General features: G+C 47.3%; 1 protein-coding gene across 1 annotated transcript in view; it reads left to right on the forward strand.

The window, feature by feature from the left end:
- The first annotated feature begins 6,747 nt into the window (after positions 1 to 6,747).
- The window catches only part of TAPT1 (transmembrane anterior posterior transformation 1), a 152,137-nt gene continuing 139,417 nt past the window's right edge, over positions 6,748 to 19,467 (forward strand). Inside the window, exon 1 of the mRNA XM_082243088.1 lies at positions 6,748 to 6,959. Coding sequence (XP_082099214.1) covers positions 6,824 to 6,959 — 136 coding nt within the window. The 5' untranslated portion in view covers positions 6,748 to 6,823. The remainder of the gene's footprint in view (positions 6,960 to 19,467) is intronic.

A 19,467-nucleotide genomic window follows, 5' to 3' on the forward strand; every position in this document is an offset into this window, starting at 1 on the left:
ATCTCGAAAGGCTCAAGGTTAGAGAATAGGGATGAGCTCAGCGTTTGGTCCAAATGGTTAGGGTGTTCAGCATGGACAAATATGACAGCTTCCAGCTTGCATGACCTGACTCCTTACCAACTTTATGTCACCCAGCCTATTCACTTACTTGGCCAGGAATCCCCAGGTGGGGATTGGGATTGGCCATATCTGGGCAATAACCTTGATCAAACATGGCTATGGCCAATTTGGGTAATGAAGTCACCACTATTTCCTCTTCTTCCCTTACATAGCTGATGACAGTTCACGGAGTTGTCATTTGGCTGGTGGTACTGTTAGGATCCGGCGCGTGCAAAAGGTTACCTGTTTTTAATACAGTGAGTCAGTGAGTGGTGGGCATTATTGATTGAAGATACATTATATTGTCAAAAGTATGGGGACGTCTGTCTTCACACGCACATGAACTTTAATGACATCCCAGTCTTAGTCCGTGGGGTTCAATATTGAGTTGGCCCACCATTTGCAGCTATACCAGCTTCCACTCTTCTGGGAAGCCTGTCCACAAGGTTTAGGAATGTGTCTATGGGAATGTTTGACCATTCTTCCAGAAGCGCATTTGTTAGGTCAGGCACTGATGTTGGACGAGAAGGCCTGTCTCGCAGTCTCTATTCTAATTCATTCCAACCAGTTTGAGGTCAGGACTCGAAAAGAAAGTGCAGGCCAGTCAAGTTCCTCTACCCCAAACTCACTCATCCATGTCTTTATGGACCTTGCTTTGTGCACTGGTGTGCAGTCATGTTGGAACAGGAAGGGGCCATCCCCACAAAGTTGGGAGCATGAAATTGTCCAAAATGTCTTTGTATGTTCACGCCTTAAGAGTTCCCTTTCCTGGAACTAAGGGGCCAAGCTCAATCCCCAAAAAAACAAACCCACACCATCATCCCCCTGCGCCAAATGATTTGGAACATTGCACAAAGCAAGGTCCATAAAGACATGGATGAGCGAGTTTGGGATGGAGGAACTTGACTGGCCTGCACAAAGTCCTGACCTCAACCCGATAGAACACCTTTGGGAGGAATTAGAGCACTGACTGTGAGCCAGGCATTATCTTCCAACATCAGTGCCTGACCTCATAAATGCACTTCTGGAAGAATGGTCAAACATTTCCATAGACACTCTCCTAAACCTTGTGGAAAGCCTTATGGGCCATACACACTATAAGATTTTCTGAAGACTTTTTCCTTTAGACTTACCAAAACCATATAATATGAGGTCAAACCTAAACACTTTCAATTTGTATGCAATCTGGCAGGCCCTTGCACTACATAGAAAAGGTAAATCTGAAGGAAATCTAACCACAAAAGTTGGATAGTGTGTATCCAGCTTTACTAGAAGAGTTGAAGCTGTTATAGCTGCAAATGGTTGGCCAACTCAATATTGAACCCTATAAACTAAGACTGGGATGTCATTAAAATTTGTTTAATTGTTAGGTATAGATATAGACTGGTACCCACCTCATCATAGGACAGTCATCCAACATATCCTTTCTGCGGCAAGACTGGTCATTGCCAGGAAATGGAAAGGCAGTGAAATCCCCTCAATAGTAGAAGTTATACTAGTGGTGAATGAATCATACAAATATGAGAAAATAATAGCATACTCTGAACATCGCATACAAAAATGTCATACTAACTGGGCGATGTGGAACTCTTATGTGCAAACTCCCACACAGGCTATTAAGGTTCAGTAATTTTTTTGAGGTGGTCTGTTAAGCCCCGTACACACGTACCGATCGCTGGCGAACGATCGGCCGTCTTTTGTCCAGGGCTGTCGGTGTCTGTTGAAAAGTGCAAAAGACTGCACAAGAATTTTGTCCGCCGACTACAGCCGACTGCAGAAGTGATGTCATGTAATGGTTAACTTTCCCTGTGTTTTTCCTTTTCTGAGCATGCCCAGTCTTGCAAATCTGCAGTCTGTCGGCCAAAATCTGTACTGACTGGCGAACAATCGGCCGTTCTGGTGTCGGCATACAAAAATATTAATGCTTGCATGACAGATTCTTTTTGGCCGAATGTGCGCTGTCAGCTGTCGGAGGCATCATACTAACAAGCCTACAATCGGCAGATCGGTCATCGGCCGAAGCTTTTCGGCCGACGATCGGTACGTGTGTACGGGGCTTTATCCCCTATGGCGCAATTTGTTCCCATTGGGGGTGCCGTGGGGGGGGGGGGGGTCAGAAACACTCTTGTCTGCCGATGAAGTGCTATTACATTTCTGGGTAATCCTGGCTCAGGCATTTATATGCTTGAAGGCTTATTACAGTATTCAGTGATCGATTGTATGCATTCTGTATAATTTAATACAGTTCTTTCCTTTTGCTCCTTAGCTCCATCTAGGAGCTCTTCAATATCTTTAGTTCTGTAATACGTTAATGTATTTTGATCGTACAATTGCACATGTTTTCTTATCGCTGTTTTGTCGAAAAACCCAATAAAAATGATTGGAAAAAAAAAAATAATAATTTGTTTAACCACTGGAGGATTTTGCTGTCTTACGTCCAGGCCACTTTTTGCGATTCGGCAATGTGCTACTTTAACTGACAATTGCGTGGTCGTGCGACGCCGTACCCAAACAAAATTTACGTCCTTTCTTTCCCACAAACAGAGCTTTCTTTTGGTGGTATTTGATCACCTGTGCGATTTTTACTTTTTGTGCTATAAACAAAAAAAGAGCGTAGATTTTGAAAAAAATAACAATATTTTTCACATTTTTTTATATGAAATTCCCCCCCCAAAAAAATGTAAAAATCTAAATTTTTTTACATTTTTGGCCAATTTGTTTTCTGCTACCTATGTTTGGTAAAAAAAATCACAATAAGCATATTTTGATTGGTTTGCGCAAAAGTTATTGCGTTTACTAACTAAGGGAAAGATTTCTTTTTAATTTTTGGTGTTTTTTTTTTTTAACGAGTAATAGCGGCGATCTGCGATTTTTTTTGCGGGACTGCGACATTGCGGGGGACAGATCGGACCCTTGACTGACATTTTTGACACTTTTGGGGGTACCAGTGACATTTCTATAGTAATCAGTGCTATAAATATGCACTGTTACTGTAAAAAATGACACTGGCAGGGAAGGGGTTAATTTTATTGGAGAGGGAGGGGTTAATGTATGCCTGATGCTTACTAACGTGTGTGGGGGGAGGTGACTGTGTGACACAGGGACAGATCGCATGTTCAGCTATGCTGAACCCTGCAATCTGTCACTGTTTGTCACTTAGGAGATCCGCCCGCTTTGTTTACACAAGCGGGCAGATCTCCAGACTCGATTCCCCGATGATCGGGGAAGAGCGGCGGTGATCACCGCCGCTCCTCCCCTGGCCCGACTCCCGTTGTGACTGAAAACAGCGGGAGCGAGCCTCCGGCGGCGCGGGAGGGGTGGGGAGGGGAGGAGTCCAGCGACGTAGGTCTACGTCGCTGGACGGAATCGAGCCACTTTGCCGCAGTACAGTCAACGTGACTGGTCGGCAAGTGGTTAATAATGTTTTATTGTTGAAAAATGTGGCACTATAGCAGTAGCAGTCCAATTTGTTATTATAATACTTTGCTAAAGACTAAGCACCAAAAATATAGTTTTCAATATGTCTTCTTACTCCAATCATGCAACAACTATCGACATATAATAAAACAGTTGTACTATAATGCAGTGTTTACTATCATATTTGTTGCCATTGTTTCTAACAAATTAGGAAGATATATCAAAATGAATAAAAAATATAAAATAAAAAAGGAGAGAAAAAACAAAAACAAAAGTTTATGTGAGTGTAAGGCCCCTTTCACACATGCTGTCCGTTTGTCCGTTTTTCATCCATCCGTTGACGGATGAAAAACGGACATCAATGCATCTCTATGTAAAAACGGATGACAACTGATGATCATCAGTTAACATCCGTTTTCATCCACTTCCGTCAATGTCCGTTTTTTTTTTGAACGGATGAATGCCCTATTTTTCATCCGTCAAAAAAACGGATCGGACGAAAAACGGATGACAACGGATGAAAAACGGATGTCAACTGATGACAATGGATGAAAACTGATGTCAACGGATGACAACGGATCAAAAATGGACGACAACGGATGAAAAACGGATAACAACTGATGAAAAACGGATGAAAAACGGATAACAACTGACGAAAAACAGATGACAACTGACGAAAAAACTGATGAAAAATGGATGAAAAACTGATACATTTGACGTGACTGAACTGATGAACTGAACGGACTGTATGGGCTCTTTTACACGGGCGTTCCGTATCTCCGTTTTTAATCCCATCCGTTTGCGGATGAAAAACGGACATAATGTATCTCTATGTAAATACGGATGTCATCGGATGATCATCCTCTGACATCCGTTTTTTGTCAGTTCAGTTCAGTTCAGTTTTTTTGAACGGAGGAGAACCCTATTTTTTCTTCCTTTCAAAAAACGGAATGGAAGCAAAAACGGATGTCAGTGGTGTCATCCGCAGACATCCGTATTTACATAGACATGCATTATGTCAGTTTTTCAGCCGCAAACGGATGGGATGAAAAACGGACATACGGACCGGATGACACAAGTGTCATCCGTGTCCGTTACAAAAAAAAAAAAAGGACCTGATCGGGCAAAAAAAAAGGAACGCCCGTGTGAAAGAGCCCTATGTGTGAAAGGGGCCTTAAGGCGTCCCAATACTTTTGACAATATAGTGCAGATTTACAACAAGGAACTTTTTTTTGACAAAGAAATGACTTGTCAAATGTTTGGGCGTCTTTATTTCGAGGTTATATTTTTTGTGAATGAGTAGGCGTACTGTGTACCCCATACTCATTCATGTGGGGGGCAGTATCTGGGGACCTTCTTATTACTAAAGGGACTTTCCAATTTCCGATAAGCCCCCTCTGCTCGCAGACCCCCACAACTTATGTACCCCCAACAAGCCTGCAAGCTGCATGTAGGAGGCAGGGAAGGTGCGGCGGGGAATGTGGGGACATTTTGCCCCTTTAAAAATTGTCCCGCTTTATCCAGAGGAAAAGTTGTGAGGTGTGCCACATACTGATCAATAAACACAATCAGCTTTATTGACGTTCTCTGTAGACTGCAATGGTAGCTCAGGCATTCCTCCCAACTTTTTAGGATGGGTATGAGGGACATCTATTAGCAAAAGTGTGTAGGCATAGGAAACCCCTGTCACGTCTCCTTTGAGGAGAATAAAGAAATAAAAAAGAAGTGATTAGGTAAACCCACAATTTTTTTTTTTTTTTTTTTTATCCTCTACTATTCCTTTATACTGGCTTTTGAAATTTACAAATGCAGCAATTTAGAAATCGGATGAAGGCTTAGCACTGTGAAACACTTTGTAAAGATAAAAAGTGCATTTTATATACAATTATATAGATGAGACCAAAATAAGGGACAAGTGAGTAGAAGGGGGGGACTTTGTATAAAATCAGGGAGTCCCTCGAAATCAGGGACTGTTGGGAGCTTTGGCTCAGGCATTTTAACCGGTTGCCGACCGCCGCACGACTATATACTGCGGCGGTCAGCCCCGGCCAGGCAGAGTGACGTATCGGTACGTCACTCGCCTGTCACTGACTTGCGAGCCTATCGCGGGCGCGCGCCCGCCGAGGCGCGCGCCCGCCGCGGCTCGTTCACAGACAAGTCAGTGCGTGTGACCGGCGGACTCGATGTCCGCCAGTCACACTGCGATCGCTCCTGTGAAGGGAGAAAGACAGAGCGGCTTGTGTAAACAAGCTGCCTGTCAGTTCTCCCTGTGTAAAAGTGAAGATCTGTCCGTTCTACTATGTAGAACGGTTGATCTTTGCTTTTACACCAATAGGAATGTCCCTGCACAGTTAGAATCACGCCCCTAGGACACACTTAACCCCTCCCTGTCCAATAAAGTTAACCCCTTCCCTGCCAGTGTCATTTTTGCAGTAACAGTGCATATGTATAGCACTGATTACTGCAGTAATGTCACTGGTACCCCCAAAAGTGTCAAAAATGTCAGTCAAGGGTCCGATCTGTCCGCCGCAATGTCGCAGTACCGAAAAAAAAATCGCAGATCGCCGCCATTACGCGTTAAAAAAAAAAACACCAAAAATGACAAAAATCTTTCCCTTTGTTAGTAAACGCGATAACTTTTGCGCAAACCAATCAAAATACGCTTTTTGCGATTTTTTTACCAAACATAGGTAGCATAAAACAAATTGGCCGAAAAATGTTAAAAAATTTTGATTTTTACTTTTTTTTTTGGGGAATTTCATATAAAAAAATGTGAAAAATATTGTTATTTTTGCAAAATTTACGCTCTTTTTTTGTTTATAGCGCGTGATCAAAAAATCGCACAGGTGATCAAATACCACCAAAAGAAAGCTCTGTTTGTGGGAAAAAAAGGACGTCAAATTCGTTTAGGTACAGTGTCGCACGACCGCGCAATTGTCCGTTAAAGTCACGCAGTAAAAAATCGCAAAAAAACCCCTGGTCCTTTAGCAGCCAAATCCTCCGGGGCTTAAGTAGTTAAAGCTGATGGAACTCCATGGGCTTATACAGTAATGTCATATTATGTACAGGAACAGCAGGTGAGATAGCTGAGCCAATACACAGCTTCTTACACTAAGAGCACTATACATGAAGTCATTGGGATCTGGGCAGGTTGACCATAGTCAAAATGGCTGCAAGGGAATCGAGGCTCCGCCTCCTCAGTAAGTGCCGTCAGCGTTTACTCCACCCCGAGTCCAGAGCGGCGCCCTGTGATGACGTGCGCTGTTTGGTAGACTCGTCTCTGCACTAGTTGCCGCCGCGGCTGGGGATGGCGGACGCGGCGGCTCTGAGCGGAGAGGACAAGGAGGAGGATGGAGGGAAGAAAGCCGCCACGGCGGAGACCTTGGGCTTCTATGAGAGGACCGACGGAAGCAGGGCGAGGGAGAAGAGGAGGAACCTGTCTGGTGAGGAGGGGAGCAGTGACAGCTGTGTGTGTGCATGGAGGATGTGGGTGACAGGAAGGTGCATAGAGGATATGGGTGACCAGTAGGTTCATGAAGGATATGGGTGGCAGGAGTGTGCATGGAGGGTGTGGGTGACAGGAGGGTGCATGGAGGGTATGGGTGACAGGTAGGTGCATGGAGGGTATGGGTAACAGGTAGGTTCATGGAGGATGTGGGTGACCGGTAGGTTCATGGAGGATGTGGGTGACCGGTAGGTTCATGGAGGATGTGGGTGAGAGGTACATGGAGGATGTGGGTGAGAGGTACATGGAGGATGTGGGTGAGAGGTACATGGAGGATGTGGGTGAGAGGTACATGGAGGATGTGGGTGAGAGGTACATGGAGGATGTGGGTGACAGGTAGGTGCATGGAGGATGTGGGTAACAGGTAGGTTCATGGTGGATGTGGGTGACCGGTAGGTTTATGGAGGATGTGGGTGAGAGGTACATGGAGGATGTGGGTGAGAGGTAGGTGCATGGAGGATGTGGGTGACAGGTAGGTGCATGGAGGATGTGGGTGAGAGGTAGGTGCATGGAGGATGTGGGTGAGAGGTAGGTGCATGGAGGATGTGGGTGACAGGTAGGTGCATGGAGGATGTGGGTGACAGGTAGGTGCATGGAGGATGTGGGTGAGAGGTAGGTGCATGGAGGATGTGGGTGAGAGATAGGTGCATGGAGGATGTGGGTGACAGGTAGGTGCATGGAGGATGTGGGTGACAGGTAGGTGCATGGAGGATGTGGGTGACAGGTAGGTGCATGGAGGATGTGGGTGACAGGTAGGTGCATGGAGGATGTGGGTGACAGGTAGGTGCATGGAGGATGTGGGTGACGGGAGTGTACTGGGGTGACAGGTGGGGGATAAGGAGTGTACGGGCGACAGGTGGTTGGCGTAGGGAGTGTATGGGTGACAGGTGGTGGGCGTAGGGAGTGTACAGGTGGTTGGCGTAGGGAGTGTACGGGAGACAGGTGGTTGGCGTAGGGAGTGTACGGGCGACAGGTGGTTGGCGTAGGGAGTGTACGGGCGACAGGTGGTTGGCGTAGGGAGTGTACGGGCGACAGGTGGTTGGCGTAGGGAGTGTAGGGGAGACAGGTGGTTGGCGTAGGGAGTGTAGGGGAGACAGGTGGTTGGCGTAGGGAGTGTAGGGGAGACAGGTGGTTGGCGTAGGGAGTGTAGGGGAGACAGGTGGTTGGCGTAGGGGAGACAGGTGGTTGGCGTAGGGAGTGTACGGGCGACAGGTGGTTGGCGTAGGGAGTGTACGGGCGACAGGTGGTTGGCGTAGGGAGTGTACGGGCGACAGGTGGTTGGCGTAGGGAGTGTACGGGTGACAGGTGGTTGGCGTAGGGAGTGTACGGGTGACAGGTGGTTGGCGTAGGGAGTGTACGGGCGACAGGTGGTTGGCGTAGGGAGTGTAGGGGAGACAGGTGGTTGGCGTAGGGAGTGTAGGGGAGACAGGTGGTTGGCGTAGGGAGTGTACGGGCGACAGGTGGTTGGCGTAGGGAGTGTACGGGTGACAGGTGGTTGGCGTAGGGAGTGTAGGGGCGACAGGTGGTTGGCGTAGGGAGTGTAGGGGCGACAGGTGGTTGGCGTAGGGAGTGTAGGGGAGACAGGTGGTTGGCGTAGGGAGTGTACGGGTGACAGGTGGTTGGCGTAGGGAGTGTACGGGCGGTGGGCGTAGGGAGTGTACGGGACACAAGTGGTGGGTGACAGGCGGGTGCAGGGGGTATACAGGTGAGAGGTGGGTATTGGGAGGTGCGGGGTATAGAGAGGCAGTGATTGGCAGCTGGGTGTGTGAAGTTCTGATTGGTGGTTGGTATAGTTGGTATTGGAGTTTTATAACATTCAGGAGGGTACATTGGAATGACTGCTGGTTAACCCTCTATATGCCAGAAGGATGTATTGGATCAGGTGGTTGGGGGGGGCATTTCATTAGTTGCTTCTGGCTGCTTCTGTTGGATAGAGGTTGGATCACCTGACAGCTGTCCCAGGGCTGAATGTTATCCTGGTCTCATTGTTTACCATTGGGGGCCTCTCACCCTGCAGCACTTTCTTTGTCATACCATTGTAGCTTACTGTTTGCATTGTGTCTGCAGTTCCTGGTCATCCTATGTGTAGGTAATATACAGAAACGATCATCATGGACAGTTCAGTGAGTGAACAGTCCTATCCATTGTTTGCTAAACAGCTGCCAAGCCTGGCAGGAACAACGGCGAGTAATATCAGAAGTGGAGGCACGAGGCTCAGCACACCCCGCTCATTGTGTGCAGGGCTTGTGGTTCTTCAGCAGATCAGATTGTCAGCTCCGATCTATCACAATTTAATAGCGGTGCCACTTGGCAAGTGCAGCTCGTATGACTTTCTGCAACCATTGCAGATAATGCAAGGCACTGCAACAGATTGTAGACAGGACAGCTGTATTGCAGGAGGGAGGTGGATTGATGACGGTTCTAGTTGGGTTTTAGCATCAATAATGGTTCTGAGCCTCCTAGTGTGTTATGGAATGAAAGTATCCACCTTGTATTGGTCAGTTACACACAAATGTATTATTGGTTAACTGTGCCATGAAATTGTATTCAACAACATCTACCCAACCACGTCTTGGCAAGTTTAATGTTCTGTCCCACAGTGTGCGATGCCTCTGCTGCAATCTCTGTACAGTGCCTGTAATTATTATTCCCTCCCTCGTCTTGTGTAATAATGTTCTTACGCATCTGAACTGGGACAGCTTTTATCCAGAGTACTTTTTATTGGCATAATAAAGAGAGCAGTGCTATAATTACCATAAATATCCAGGATCTTTTACTGTAGTTCATGTATGTGTAAGCAAAATCTGGATTTTTTAATTTGTCTAATCGTCTGCTCAGATTAAATGGCACACAAGCGGTTTCAGATATTCTTAGGGCTCTATTGGGAAAGTTTATGCCTTGGGACTCTGCCTGATTTGAGCACACTGCAGAAATAATACATTGTAATATGCACAACTGTGAAAAGCTGGACATATCCTGCGGCTTAGATTTTCTTTTTATTGTGCATTAGGAAAACCTTCCATCATATCTAGTCCTGGAATGTGAAAGCACGTAAATTCAAAATGTTTATTTTCCTGAATGCATTCCCTGCATTAAGTTAAAAAATGCTCTATTACCTGTCCTAGCACCCCAGCCCCTAAACACTTACCTGGCTGTTCTCACTGTTCCTGCGGCTGTCTGTCAAACTCTTGTTAGCAGGGAGTGGGAGCTGGGCTTACCGGCACTCACACAGCCCAGCTCAGGAGCACGCCCACATGAGTGGCCCCTTAGCTCACAGATTGCTGAGGGGACATTTCTAGGAAGGAGGTGCCGACAGTACCAGCAGGGGAGGAGGTAAGGAGGATATTGGGCAGAGCAGGTAAGTATAACATTAAATTAGGGCTCTTTCACACTAGGAGTCCATCAAACGGACTCCGTTTTACTCAGCAGGGGATCGCTCCACCGATCCCCCGCTGAGCAGGAGGATGACAGCTGTTCTCAGCTCTGTGTGCGGAGACACAGCTGTCGGGTCCCAATGCATCTCTATGGGGGAATCGGATGGGAACGGACCGTCGGTCTGTTCCGATCTGATCTCATTCGATCCGCTGGATGGATAGAAAATAGGGTTTCCATCCGTCCAGATTTGACGGATCGGATGTCAGCGGACATGTCTCGGCTGACATCCGATGCCCCATAGAGATGCATGGGGGGACCGTTCAGATCCGCCAACAAAACTGACAGGCGGATCTGAACGGTCCACCTGTGTGAAAGGGGCCTAAGGCCCCTTTCACACATGCTGTCCGTTTTTCATCCAACCGTTGATGGATGAAAAACGGACATCAATGCATCTCTATGTAAAAACGGATGACAACGGATGATCATCAGTTAACATCCGTTTTCATCCACTTCCTTCGATGTCCGTTTTTTTGAATGTATGAATGCCCTATTTTTCATCCGTCAAAAAAAACCGGATCGGACGAACAACGGACACATTTTGACGTGACTGAACTGATGAACTGAACGGACCGTATGTGTGAAAGGGGCCTTTGACTTACCACTAACTCTGTTTCCCGGAGTCTTCCAAGACGGCTCATGAGAGAAGCACCTCCTCCAACAGGAACAGGAAACGCATCACCAATACACTTTAAAAAGGCAGTCCTTCTTGTGAACTGGTCAGTTTTAAACCAAGAACAGAAGGACAAAACCTTAAAGCATATACAAACGTAAAAACAATAATTAACCACTTTAAGCCCGGAAGATTTTGCTGCTTAATGACCAGGCCCTATTTTGCGATTCCGCACTGCGTTACTTTACTGGACAATTGCACGGTCGTGCAACGCTGTACCCAGACGAAATTGATGTCCTTTTTTTCCCACAAATAGTTTTTATTTTTTGCGCTATTTTGAAAAAAAAAAAACTATTTTTCACATTCTGCTATATAACATTCCCAAAAAAATGTTAAAAATCAACATTTTTTCTCTGTCGCTCATTGACAGACGTAGTCCTCCTTGATTAATATCAACTCGGGTTATACTGCCCTCTACAGGAGTAGGACTAGACAGGAAAGAAAACGTTCTGGCCACACCCTAGGGGCAGTCCCAGAGGGTATATCCTCTCACTTCCTGCTACAGCAAATCAGTTTTTTTCTGTCTAGTTAGGAGTAAGGACCTAGATGCCTTGCTAGGATCTTCGGTCCTGGCAGGATTTTTTTTTTCAGAAATACTTTTTTAGACAGCTTTTTTTCTCCAGTGTTCCTGTGAGATCTACAAGCAAGTACGCTGAAACTGGGCGACGGGCTGGATGTTGAGATCCAGTGGTCACCCCAGTTCAGCCTACGAGCGCGTGCAGGCCCTAGCTCCGCGCTGGGTCGGCCGCGACATAGACTAATCCTGCGAGTTAAACGTCTCGCCTGGACGCCAATGACCAGCAGAGTCACGGCGTCCGTATTGGTCGACAGCCCCCCCACCCCGGTGGAGAGGGGTTCTGTCAGGAGTTGGCGCCCGCCTGGTTCCGGTATGGTGAGTAGAATGTTCCCCCTCTCCCCCTGTCGGGTTTGTTGGTGGACGCGGGCCCCTCTCTGGGATGGTCGGACACTCAGTTTCTCAGTTTCTTGGGGGATTCCACAGATCCCCCAATTTTGAGTGTGATTTTGTGAATAGAAACCAGGAGGCTTGGTTTGGGAGCTGACGATCTAAAGTCACTATATGACTGTAAGGGTGACTGAAGTCAGTGGCAGACTACTAAAAGGCATTACCATGAGGTATAGAGGTATCCTACCTGTCATAGTGTGTACACAGGCCGATGCCTATGCCTGAGTTACTGCAGCCACAGATCGCTATCCCTCCAGAAAGCCGGTCACTTCCACAGGCCGCACAGCCTCCCGCAGGCCGAGGACACCACCCGCAGGCCAAAGCATTCCCGTAGGCCGCACAGGCCAAATGCACACCTCCCGCAGGCCGCTGCTAGCTTGCAAGCCGCCGCTATCCTATACAGACCGCCGCCATTTTTTCTTGCAGATCACACAAGGCCGCCATATTTGCGTAGCCTCGTGTCTCCAGCATGGGGGCGGCCATGTTTGAGGTGACCAAACACCTTGTGGAGTAATTGGGAGGCGCCGGAAGGCGTGTAAAGGGGCGGAGCCGCCTCCTTGGCCCAGGGAAAGCAAGCCAAAGACTTCCTGTCTGTAACAGACAGTGCTGAAAGCAAGTTGATAAGAAACTTCTGTGCATCAGGTGAGCCTTGGGGTCTCTCTCTCTTTCTGAGGGGTCCAAGCAGGTAGACTGAGGGGCGCTATTGCGCTGGGGGACTAAGTTAAAAAAAAAAAAAAAAAATGTTTTTTTTTCTTGTAATTAATTTTTTTGTGTTTGCTGGCAAGTGTCTTGTTACATGAACCCTGCCACACATGTATCCCCACCTGATCCCCTCGGGGTGGCCGCAGGACCCTCCAGTACCCCATTTGTGATGATGCATTATCAGCAGTTTTGGAGTCTTTGGTATCCCGGGTGGAGGTAGCCTGTCAGGGACGGGGGTCAAGAAGAGCGACCCCCGCCTACCCCTAGGTCATCTGATACTTCAGATACGGATTCTGAGCTGGTCATTGCAGCCCCTTTTCTGGGGTTGTTGTCTCAGGTACGGTCTCCTCAGACAGTGAGGAGGACGCTTCTGCCTCCGCCATAGCACAAGAAGCGTTGGTGGAAGCACTAGTTGTGTCTGTCCGGGAAACCTTAAATCTTGAGGTAACACCGGCAGAGGTAGCGGAGACTCATATTCCTTTTTTGGTACTAGCAAGCCTACCAAAATGATGAAGGGTTTCCCTTGCTCAAATGGGGTCGTCTGTAAACGAGCCCCTGCTATTTCCAAACGCATTGCTAGGCGCTATCATTTTGAGGAATCCCTCATTACAAAGATGGACGGTACCACCAATAGTGGACTCACTGATTTCCAGACTAAATAAAGCCACTGTTATCCCGTTGGATTGACAGAATGGGCCCCACCCAGCTCTAGGGTGGGGGGGACGTCTTCACCGGTTTCCAGATCCAGGGCTTTCCAGAATCCCGGATAAAGGGGTTCACAAGGTCATATGGTCGGGATACAAGATCGAGTTTCGATCACTTCCACCGGTGCGATTCTTCCCTTACAATATTCGACATCCCCGGGTCGCTTAAAGCTTTGTGGGGGACAGCTTGATGCAACAAGCAGTGGTAGTTCCCATTCCTTGGAGGAGTTCTAGTCGAACCTGTTCACAATGCCCAGGAAAAAGGGCTAGGTGCGTCCAATTCTGGTCTTGGAAGAGATGGAGTCCGTCCATACAGTGGTGGCCTCCCTGCATCAGGGGGATTTCCTGGCGTCCATCGACATTTAGGATGCCTATCCTCATATCCCCATCTTCGCAGGACATCAGCGTTTTCGTTGCTTTTCCCAAAGATCATCCCTGGTTCCCACCAGGAGACTGAACTATCTGGGCCTAATTTTGGATACATCCTTGGCAAGAGTGTTTCTCCATGCGGAGAAACTCCAGAAGATTCAGTCAATGATTCGGATGTTGCTGTCCGTCAACTGGCTGGGATTGATGGTCGCCTCTTTAGAGGCAGTACCGTTTGCCCAGTCTCATACCCGAATTCTCCAAGAGGAGATTCTTCTCATATGGAATCGGAATCCCGATTCCCTGGACAATCTGATCTGATTGAGCGAGCGGACCAGGGAGGCTCTGGTCTGGTGGCTTCGGTCTCCGATGCTCAGCCAGGGGAAGTCATTTCTTCTGATAAATTCCAGGTTACCGATAAATGTGTTGGAACTGAGAGCGATCAGACTTTGTCTGATTTACTGGACCGAGCAGCTCCAGGGCAGCCCGGTTCGGATCCAATCAGGCTATGCCACAGTCATGACTTATGTCGATCACCAAGGGGCACCAAGAGTGCCCTGGCGGCCATAGAAGTGGCCAACATTCTTATTGGGGGAACAGTTGTTCCAGTTCTCTCCGATATTTATCACGGGGTGGACAGGCAGATTATTTCAGCCGTCAGATTCTGGATCAAGAGGAATAGTCTCTTCATCCAGAGGTATTTCACCAGCTGTCCCTTCATTGGGGCACCCCGGAGAGGGATCTGTTGGCAGGTTGGCTCAACAGGGCTCGCGCCCGCGATCCTCTAGCGGACGCAGCAGACGCGCTGAGCGCCCCATAGGGGAAGTATCAGCTACTGTATGTCTTCCCCCTTCTCAAGTTACTGCTGAGATTTCTCCGCAGGATAGAGGTGGAGAGAACTCCAGTTATCCCGGTAATTCCGGGCTAGCCTCGTCAAGCCGGTTACGCCGACTTGGGCAAGACTAGTCGCGGACGCTCCCTTGGAGACTTCTTCTCAGGGAGGATCTGCGGTCTCAAGGACCGATCTTCCATCGTGCTTTACAGTCGCTAGCTTTAACGGCCTGGCCATTGAGACCCAGGTACTGAAGGACAAGGAATTGTCAGCTTCAGTTATTCCTACTCTAATTAAAGCAAGAAAAGCGACTTCCAGCAAAGTCTATTATCGCACATGTAAGGCTTATATTGCGTGGTGTGAATCGTAGGAGTTTTCCCCCACGTACCTATTCGGTGACCCGAATCTTGTTTTTTTTCTGCAAAAGGGGGTTGAGCAGAAACTATCCTTGGGCACTATCAAGGGTCAGGTTTCAGCGTTAGCAATCTTCCAGAAGCCTCTGGCTACTCATTCCTTGGTGCAGAATTTCATCCAGGAGGTGCAGCACTTGGCTTCGCCAGTGCGCGCTCCCTTACCACCCTGGGATCTTAATTTGGTGTTGTCGGTTCTTCAGAAACCTCCCTTTGAAAATATCAGGGAGATTCCCTTGCTTACATTATCCCAGAAGGTGGCCTTCTTGGTGGCTATCACTTCTGCACGCAGGGTGTCAGAACTGGCTGCATTATTGTCATTCCCCATATCTGGGGATTCATAGGGATAAGGTAGTTCTTCATCCGAAGTCATCTTTTTTTCCTAAGGTGGTTTTCAGACTCTCATCTGAATGAAGATATTGTGCTACCTTCCTTGTGTCCTAAGCCCAATCATCCTCAGGAATGTGCGTTGCATTCCTTGGATGTGGTGCGGGCAATCGGGGTATACCTGAAGACTACGGAATCGTTCCGTTAGACGGATTCACTTTTTGTGATCACGGATGGCCCCAGAAAGGGGTTGCCTGCATCTGCCACGACTATCTCCAGATGGATTAGACAGACGGTGGTACAGGCTTATTCTATTAAGGGTCGGAATCCTCCGTTCCCTGTTAAGGCGCACTCCACTCGAGCGCTCAGTACTTCCTGGGCCTACCGCCATCAGGCGTCAGTGGTCCAGGTGTGCAAGGCGGCTACCTGGTAGTCGGTGCATACCTTTACAAAATTTTATAAAGTTGATGTGATGGCATCGGTGGATGCCTCATTTGGCCGCAAGGTTTTGCAGACCGCAATTTGAGGAGACCGGTGGTCTATCTCGAGGGTTTTTTTCCGTTGGAATTTCTGTTGAGTCTCATCTTTTGATTGATGAACCTTTTAAACTTCTAGTTGGCACCGGTTGGGCCTTCTAGATTGGATTTTGATTTCCATTTTCCCACCCCTCATTTGTGGCACTGCTTTGGGACGTCCCGAGTTGATATTAATCAAGGAGGACTACCTCTGTCAATGAGCGACAGAGAAAAATGGATTTTTGTAAAATCTTACCGTAAAATCCTTTTCTCTTAAGCTCATTGACAGACGTAGTACCCGCTCCTCTGTTTTTGGGTTGGGTTAAATTCTCTAAACACTGCTTTGTGACATAACTGATTTGCTGTAGCAGGAAGTGAGAGGATATACCCTCTGGGACTGCCCCTAGGGGGTGGCCAGAACGTTTTCTTTCCTGTCTAGTCCTACTCCTGTAGAGGGCAGTGTAACCCAAGTTGATATTAATCAAGGAGGACTACGTCTGTCAATGAGCTTAAGAGAAAAGGATTTTACGGTAAGATTTTACAAAAATCCATTTTTAACATTGTAGGCCAATTTTTCTGCTTCTTTTGGTAAAAAAAAATCAAAAAAAGCGTATTTCGATTGGTTTGCGCAAAAGTTATGGCATTTACTAACTACGGGAAAGATTTGTCATTTTTTTTTTTTACTAGTAATGGCGGCAATCTGCGTTTTTTTTTTTTTTTTTTTTCTTCCTCTGGACTGCGACATTGCGGCGGACAGATCGGACCCCTAACTGACATCTTTGACACTTTTGGGGGGACCAGTGACATTACTACTGTAATCAATGCTAAAAATATGCACTATTACTGTAATAATGACACTGGCATGGAAGGGGTTAACTGCATAGGTGATCAAGGGGTTAAATGTAAGCCTAGGGGAGTGATTCTAACTGTCGGGGGGGGGGGGGGGTTGGGCTTTTGAAATGATCATAGAGAAATGTGATTCTATATAGCAGGATTGCATGGTCTCTGTGATCATTGCAGGGAGAAGGACGGACGGCTGTGTTTACCTCAGCCGCCCGTCCTTCTCTGTCAGCGGGGAGAGATCGAGAGTGTCAGGTGGCAATTGGAGCCACCTGACACCCGCACTGGCTTCCCCGCTGACAATCGGGGCCGGGAGCACGCCGGCGGCGGCACGCACTCGCCCCCTAGTGGCCTCCCAGGCAGATGACGCCTATTAACGTGATTTTGCCTGGGAGAGCCACACAGCCGACGTAAATAGGCAGTGCGCCGACGGGAAGTTGTTAACATAAGGGCGGGAACATGGCTGTATTGGAAAACTCCTGGAAACAGAGTTACCGGTAAGTATAACTCCAATTTTCCTCAATCGTCTTCCAGGACAGTCCATGAGAGGATTATCAAAGAACTTACTATATTGAGGGCAATCTTTAAAAGCCAAAAGACCTTTACCACCCTTGGAATTGCCATAATTGTCAGATATGGTGGACCCAGTTATCGTAAATTCTCAATAGAGACTAGCCCCCAACAGACTCTACATGGAATGACTAGGTCTGAACTCTGGTGGAGATATAAAAACCACCAACCTATATAGAATATAAACATGAGGATCTGCTACAAAGGCATACGTCTAGTGACATTCCCCTACCTACATCCTTGTATATGAATGTGAAAAAGCCCAGAGACGTATATTCTACCTTCAGGGACCCATGTTTATCTTCACTGTGTAAAAACATGATATATACACAACAGCTTTGTTATATGGCGACATCGCTGATACCCTTAAGCTACTGTGCGCTCACTGCCACCTGAAAAGACTCAGCAGTTAGGGGTTGGCCCAAAATGCAGACATGACTACCGTGCCTCTGGAATATTCTGGGATGCCAAAAATCCACTAGAAAAAGCTTACATATGCACCCCTCTTTCTGGAGCACACACACCTATTTATTCGCGCCTGCAACCATTACCACCTCAATTATTGCAATCATTGCTGAAGATGAGGAGGTGCTGCTGGCTGTTTGACAGAGCCTTATGTGACGGGCAGAAGGTATGCAACAAAGTTGCTGTCTTTGTTCGGCCTTTGCACGCCACGGCTTTTAGCGCCACTTGCATACTAGGAAAACGATAGCATGGTTGGATCCGAACCGATGACCCCAGGGCTGCCAGGCAGAATTGCCAACCACCAAGCGACTGCGCTGCCCATGCAAAATATGGTTATACCACTGTACCAACATTTCTTGTAGCTCAAGGACACACACTACATAAATGCAGCAATATAAACTAGAATACCATCTACACATAGCCAAGGAAGGGGGGGTATAACATTTTGATACAGGATAGATACCCCCCCAAAATGCTTAAGTACAATGCATGATCTGCAAAATGGACTTGGGGTTGAAAATTTAAATTTGTTGCAACTATCAACACTAAGTGAAGCAAAGCAAGACAAGATATTTCAAAAATGCCTTAAAACATTGGAGAAAGGAACATGTGTGAAAGGAAGCTATGAAGAGGAGACCACTGTGGTAAAAGATAGATACCCCCAGTGCTCATAAGTAAAGCACATGTTTAAATGTAGCGGTAATGGTTCTAGCATTACTCGTGCTGTAGAGCAAGCCTATGACCTTCTCTACCTATTCTAAATAGATGACATATTCACTAGTGTCATCTAAGGATGTCATGTAGGGGCAAAAAAATGGTGGTCTAGGATGGATATCACCAAAAGAAAACGGGAACCACACATGGCTTGTCGGTCCTAGTGTTTAAAACACTAATTGGCTGCATAACTCTGCAAAACAAGTGTTACCAAGCTGTAGAAGACATTACCTAGATAGTTAACACTGAGGAATGGGATGGATATCAGAAGTACATGAGTACAACACATACCCTGACAAGGGCTTAAAGTGTAACTGGCTGCAACTCCAGATCAAACTAAATGCTGACATGCAGTATGAGACATTTCATAAATGTATTATACCTTTTGCAATATATCCGGATGTAGCCTGGTCGCAAGGCTAGTATTGTTCAGACTGTTGTTCTGTTATTAAAGTTCTGCAAAGTATTGACTTGTGAATTATGGGAGATGTAGTTCCGGGAGGAGCAAGGACCATAGACTACCTGTGTAATAGGACTCTTCTCCCAGGGAGCAATGTGACTCGCGGAGCCTGCTGGGAATATCTTTATAAAGGGTGGCGGGATCAATCTTCGCTCTCTTGCCTCAAAGACAGCGTGCTGTGAGTAAGGGGAAGAGCTGCTGCGGAACGCAGAGAAGTAGGCTGGAGGCCTGGCATAAGACCCCGGAGTCGGAACGAGCGGTGTGTGGATGGATCTCGGTAGTGTTACCAAGTGGAGGGGCGCCCTGAGAGGCCGTGAGAGTTGCCAAGGAGAGCAGAACTTTGTTGAAGGAGACCGTGGAGCGGAGTTCGGGAGATTGAGTGAGAGAGATCCAGTGAAAGATTTTTGATCTGTGATCCTGAGTGCTGAACCCTACTTAAAGCGGAGTTACGGCCACAAAATCGACATCGATT

The sequence above is a fragment of the Pelophylax lessonae genome (assembly GCF_965119305.1).
Source record: "Pelophylax lessonae genome assembly, chromosome: 1".
Taxonomy (NCBI): Eukaryota; Metazoa; Chordata; class Amphibia; order Anura; family Ranidae; genus Pelophylax; species Pelophylax lessonae.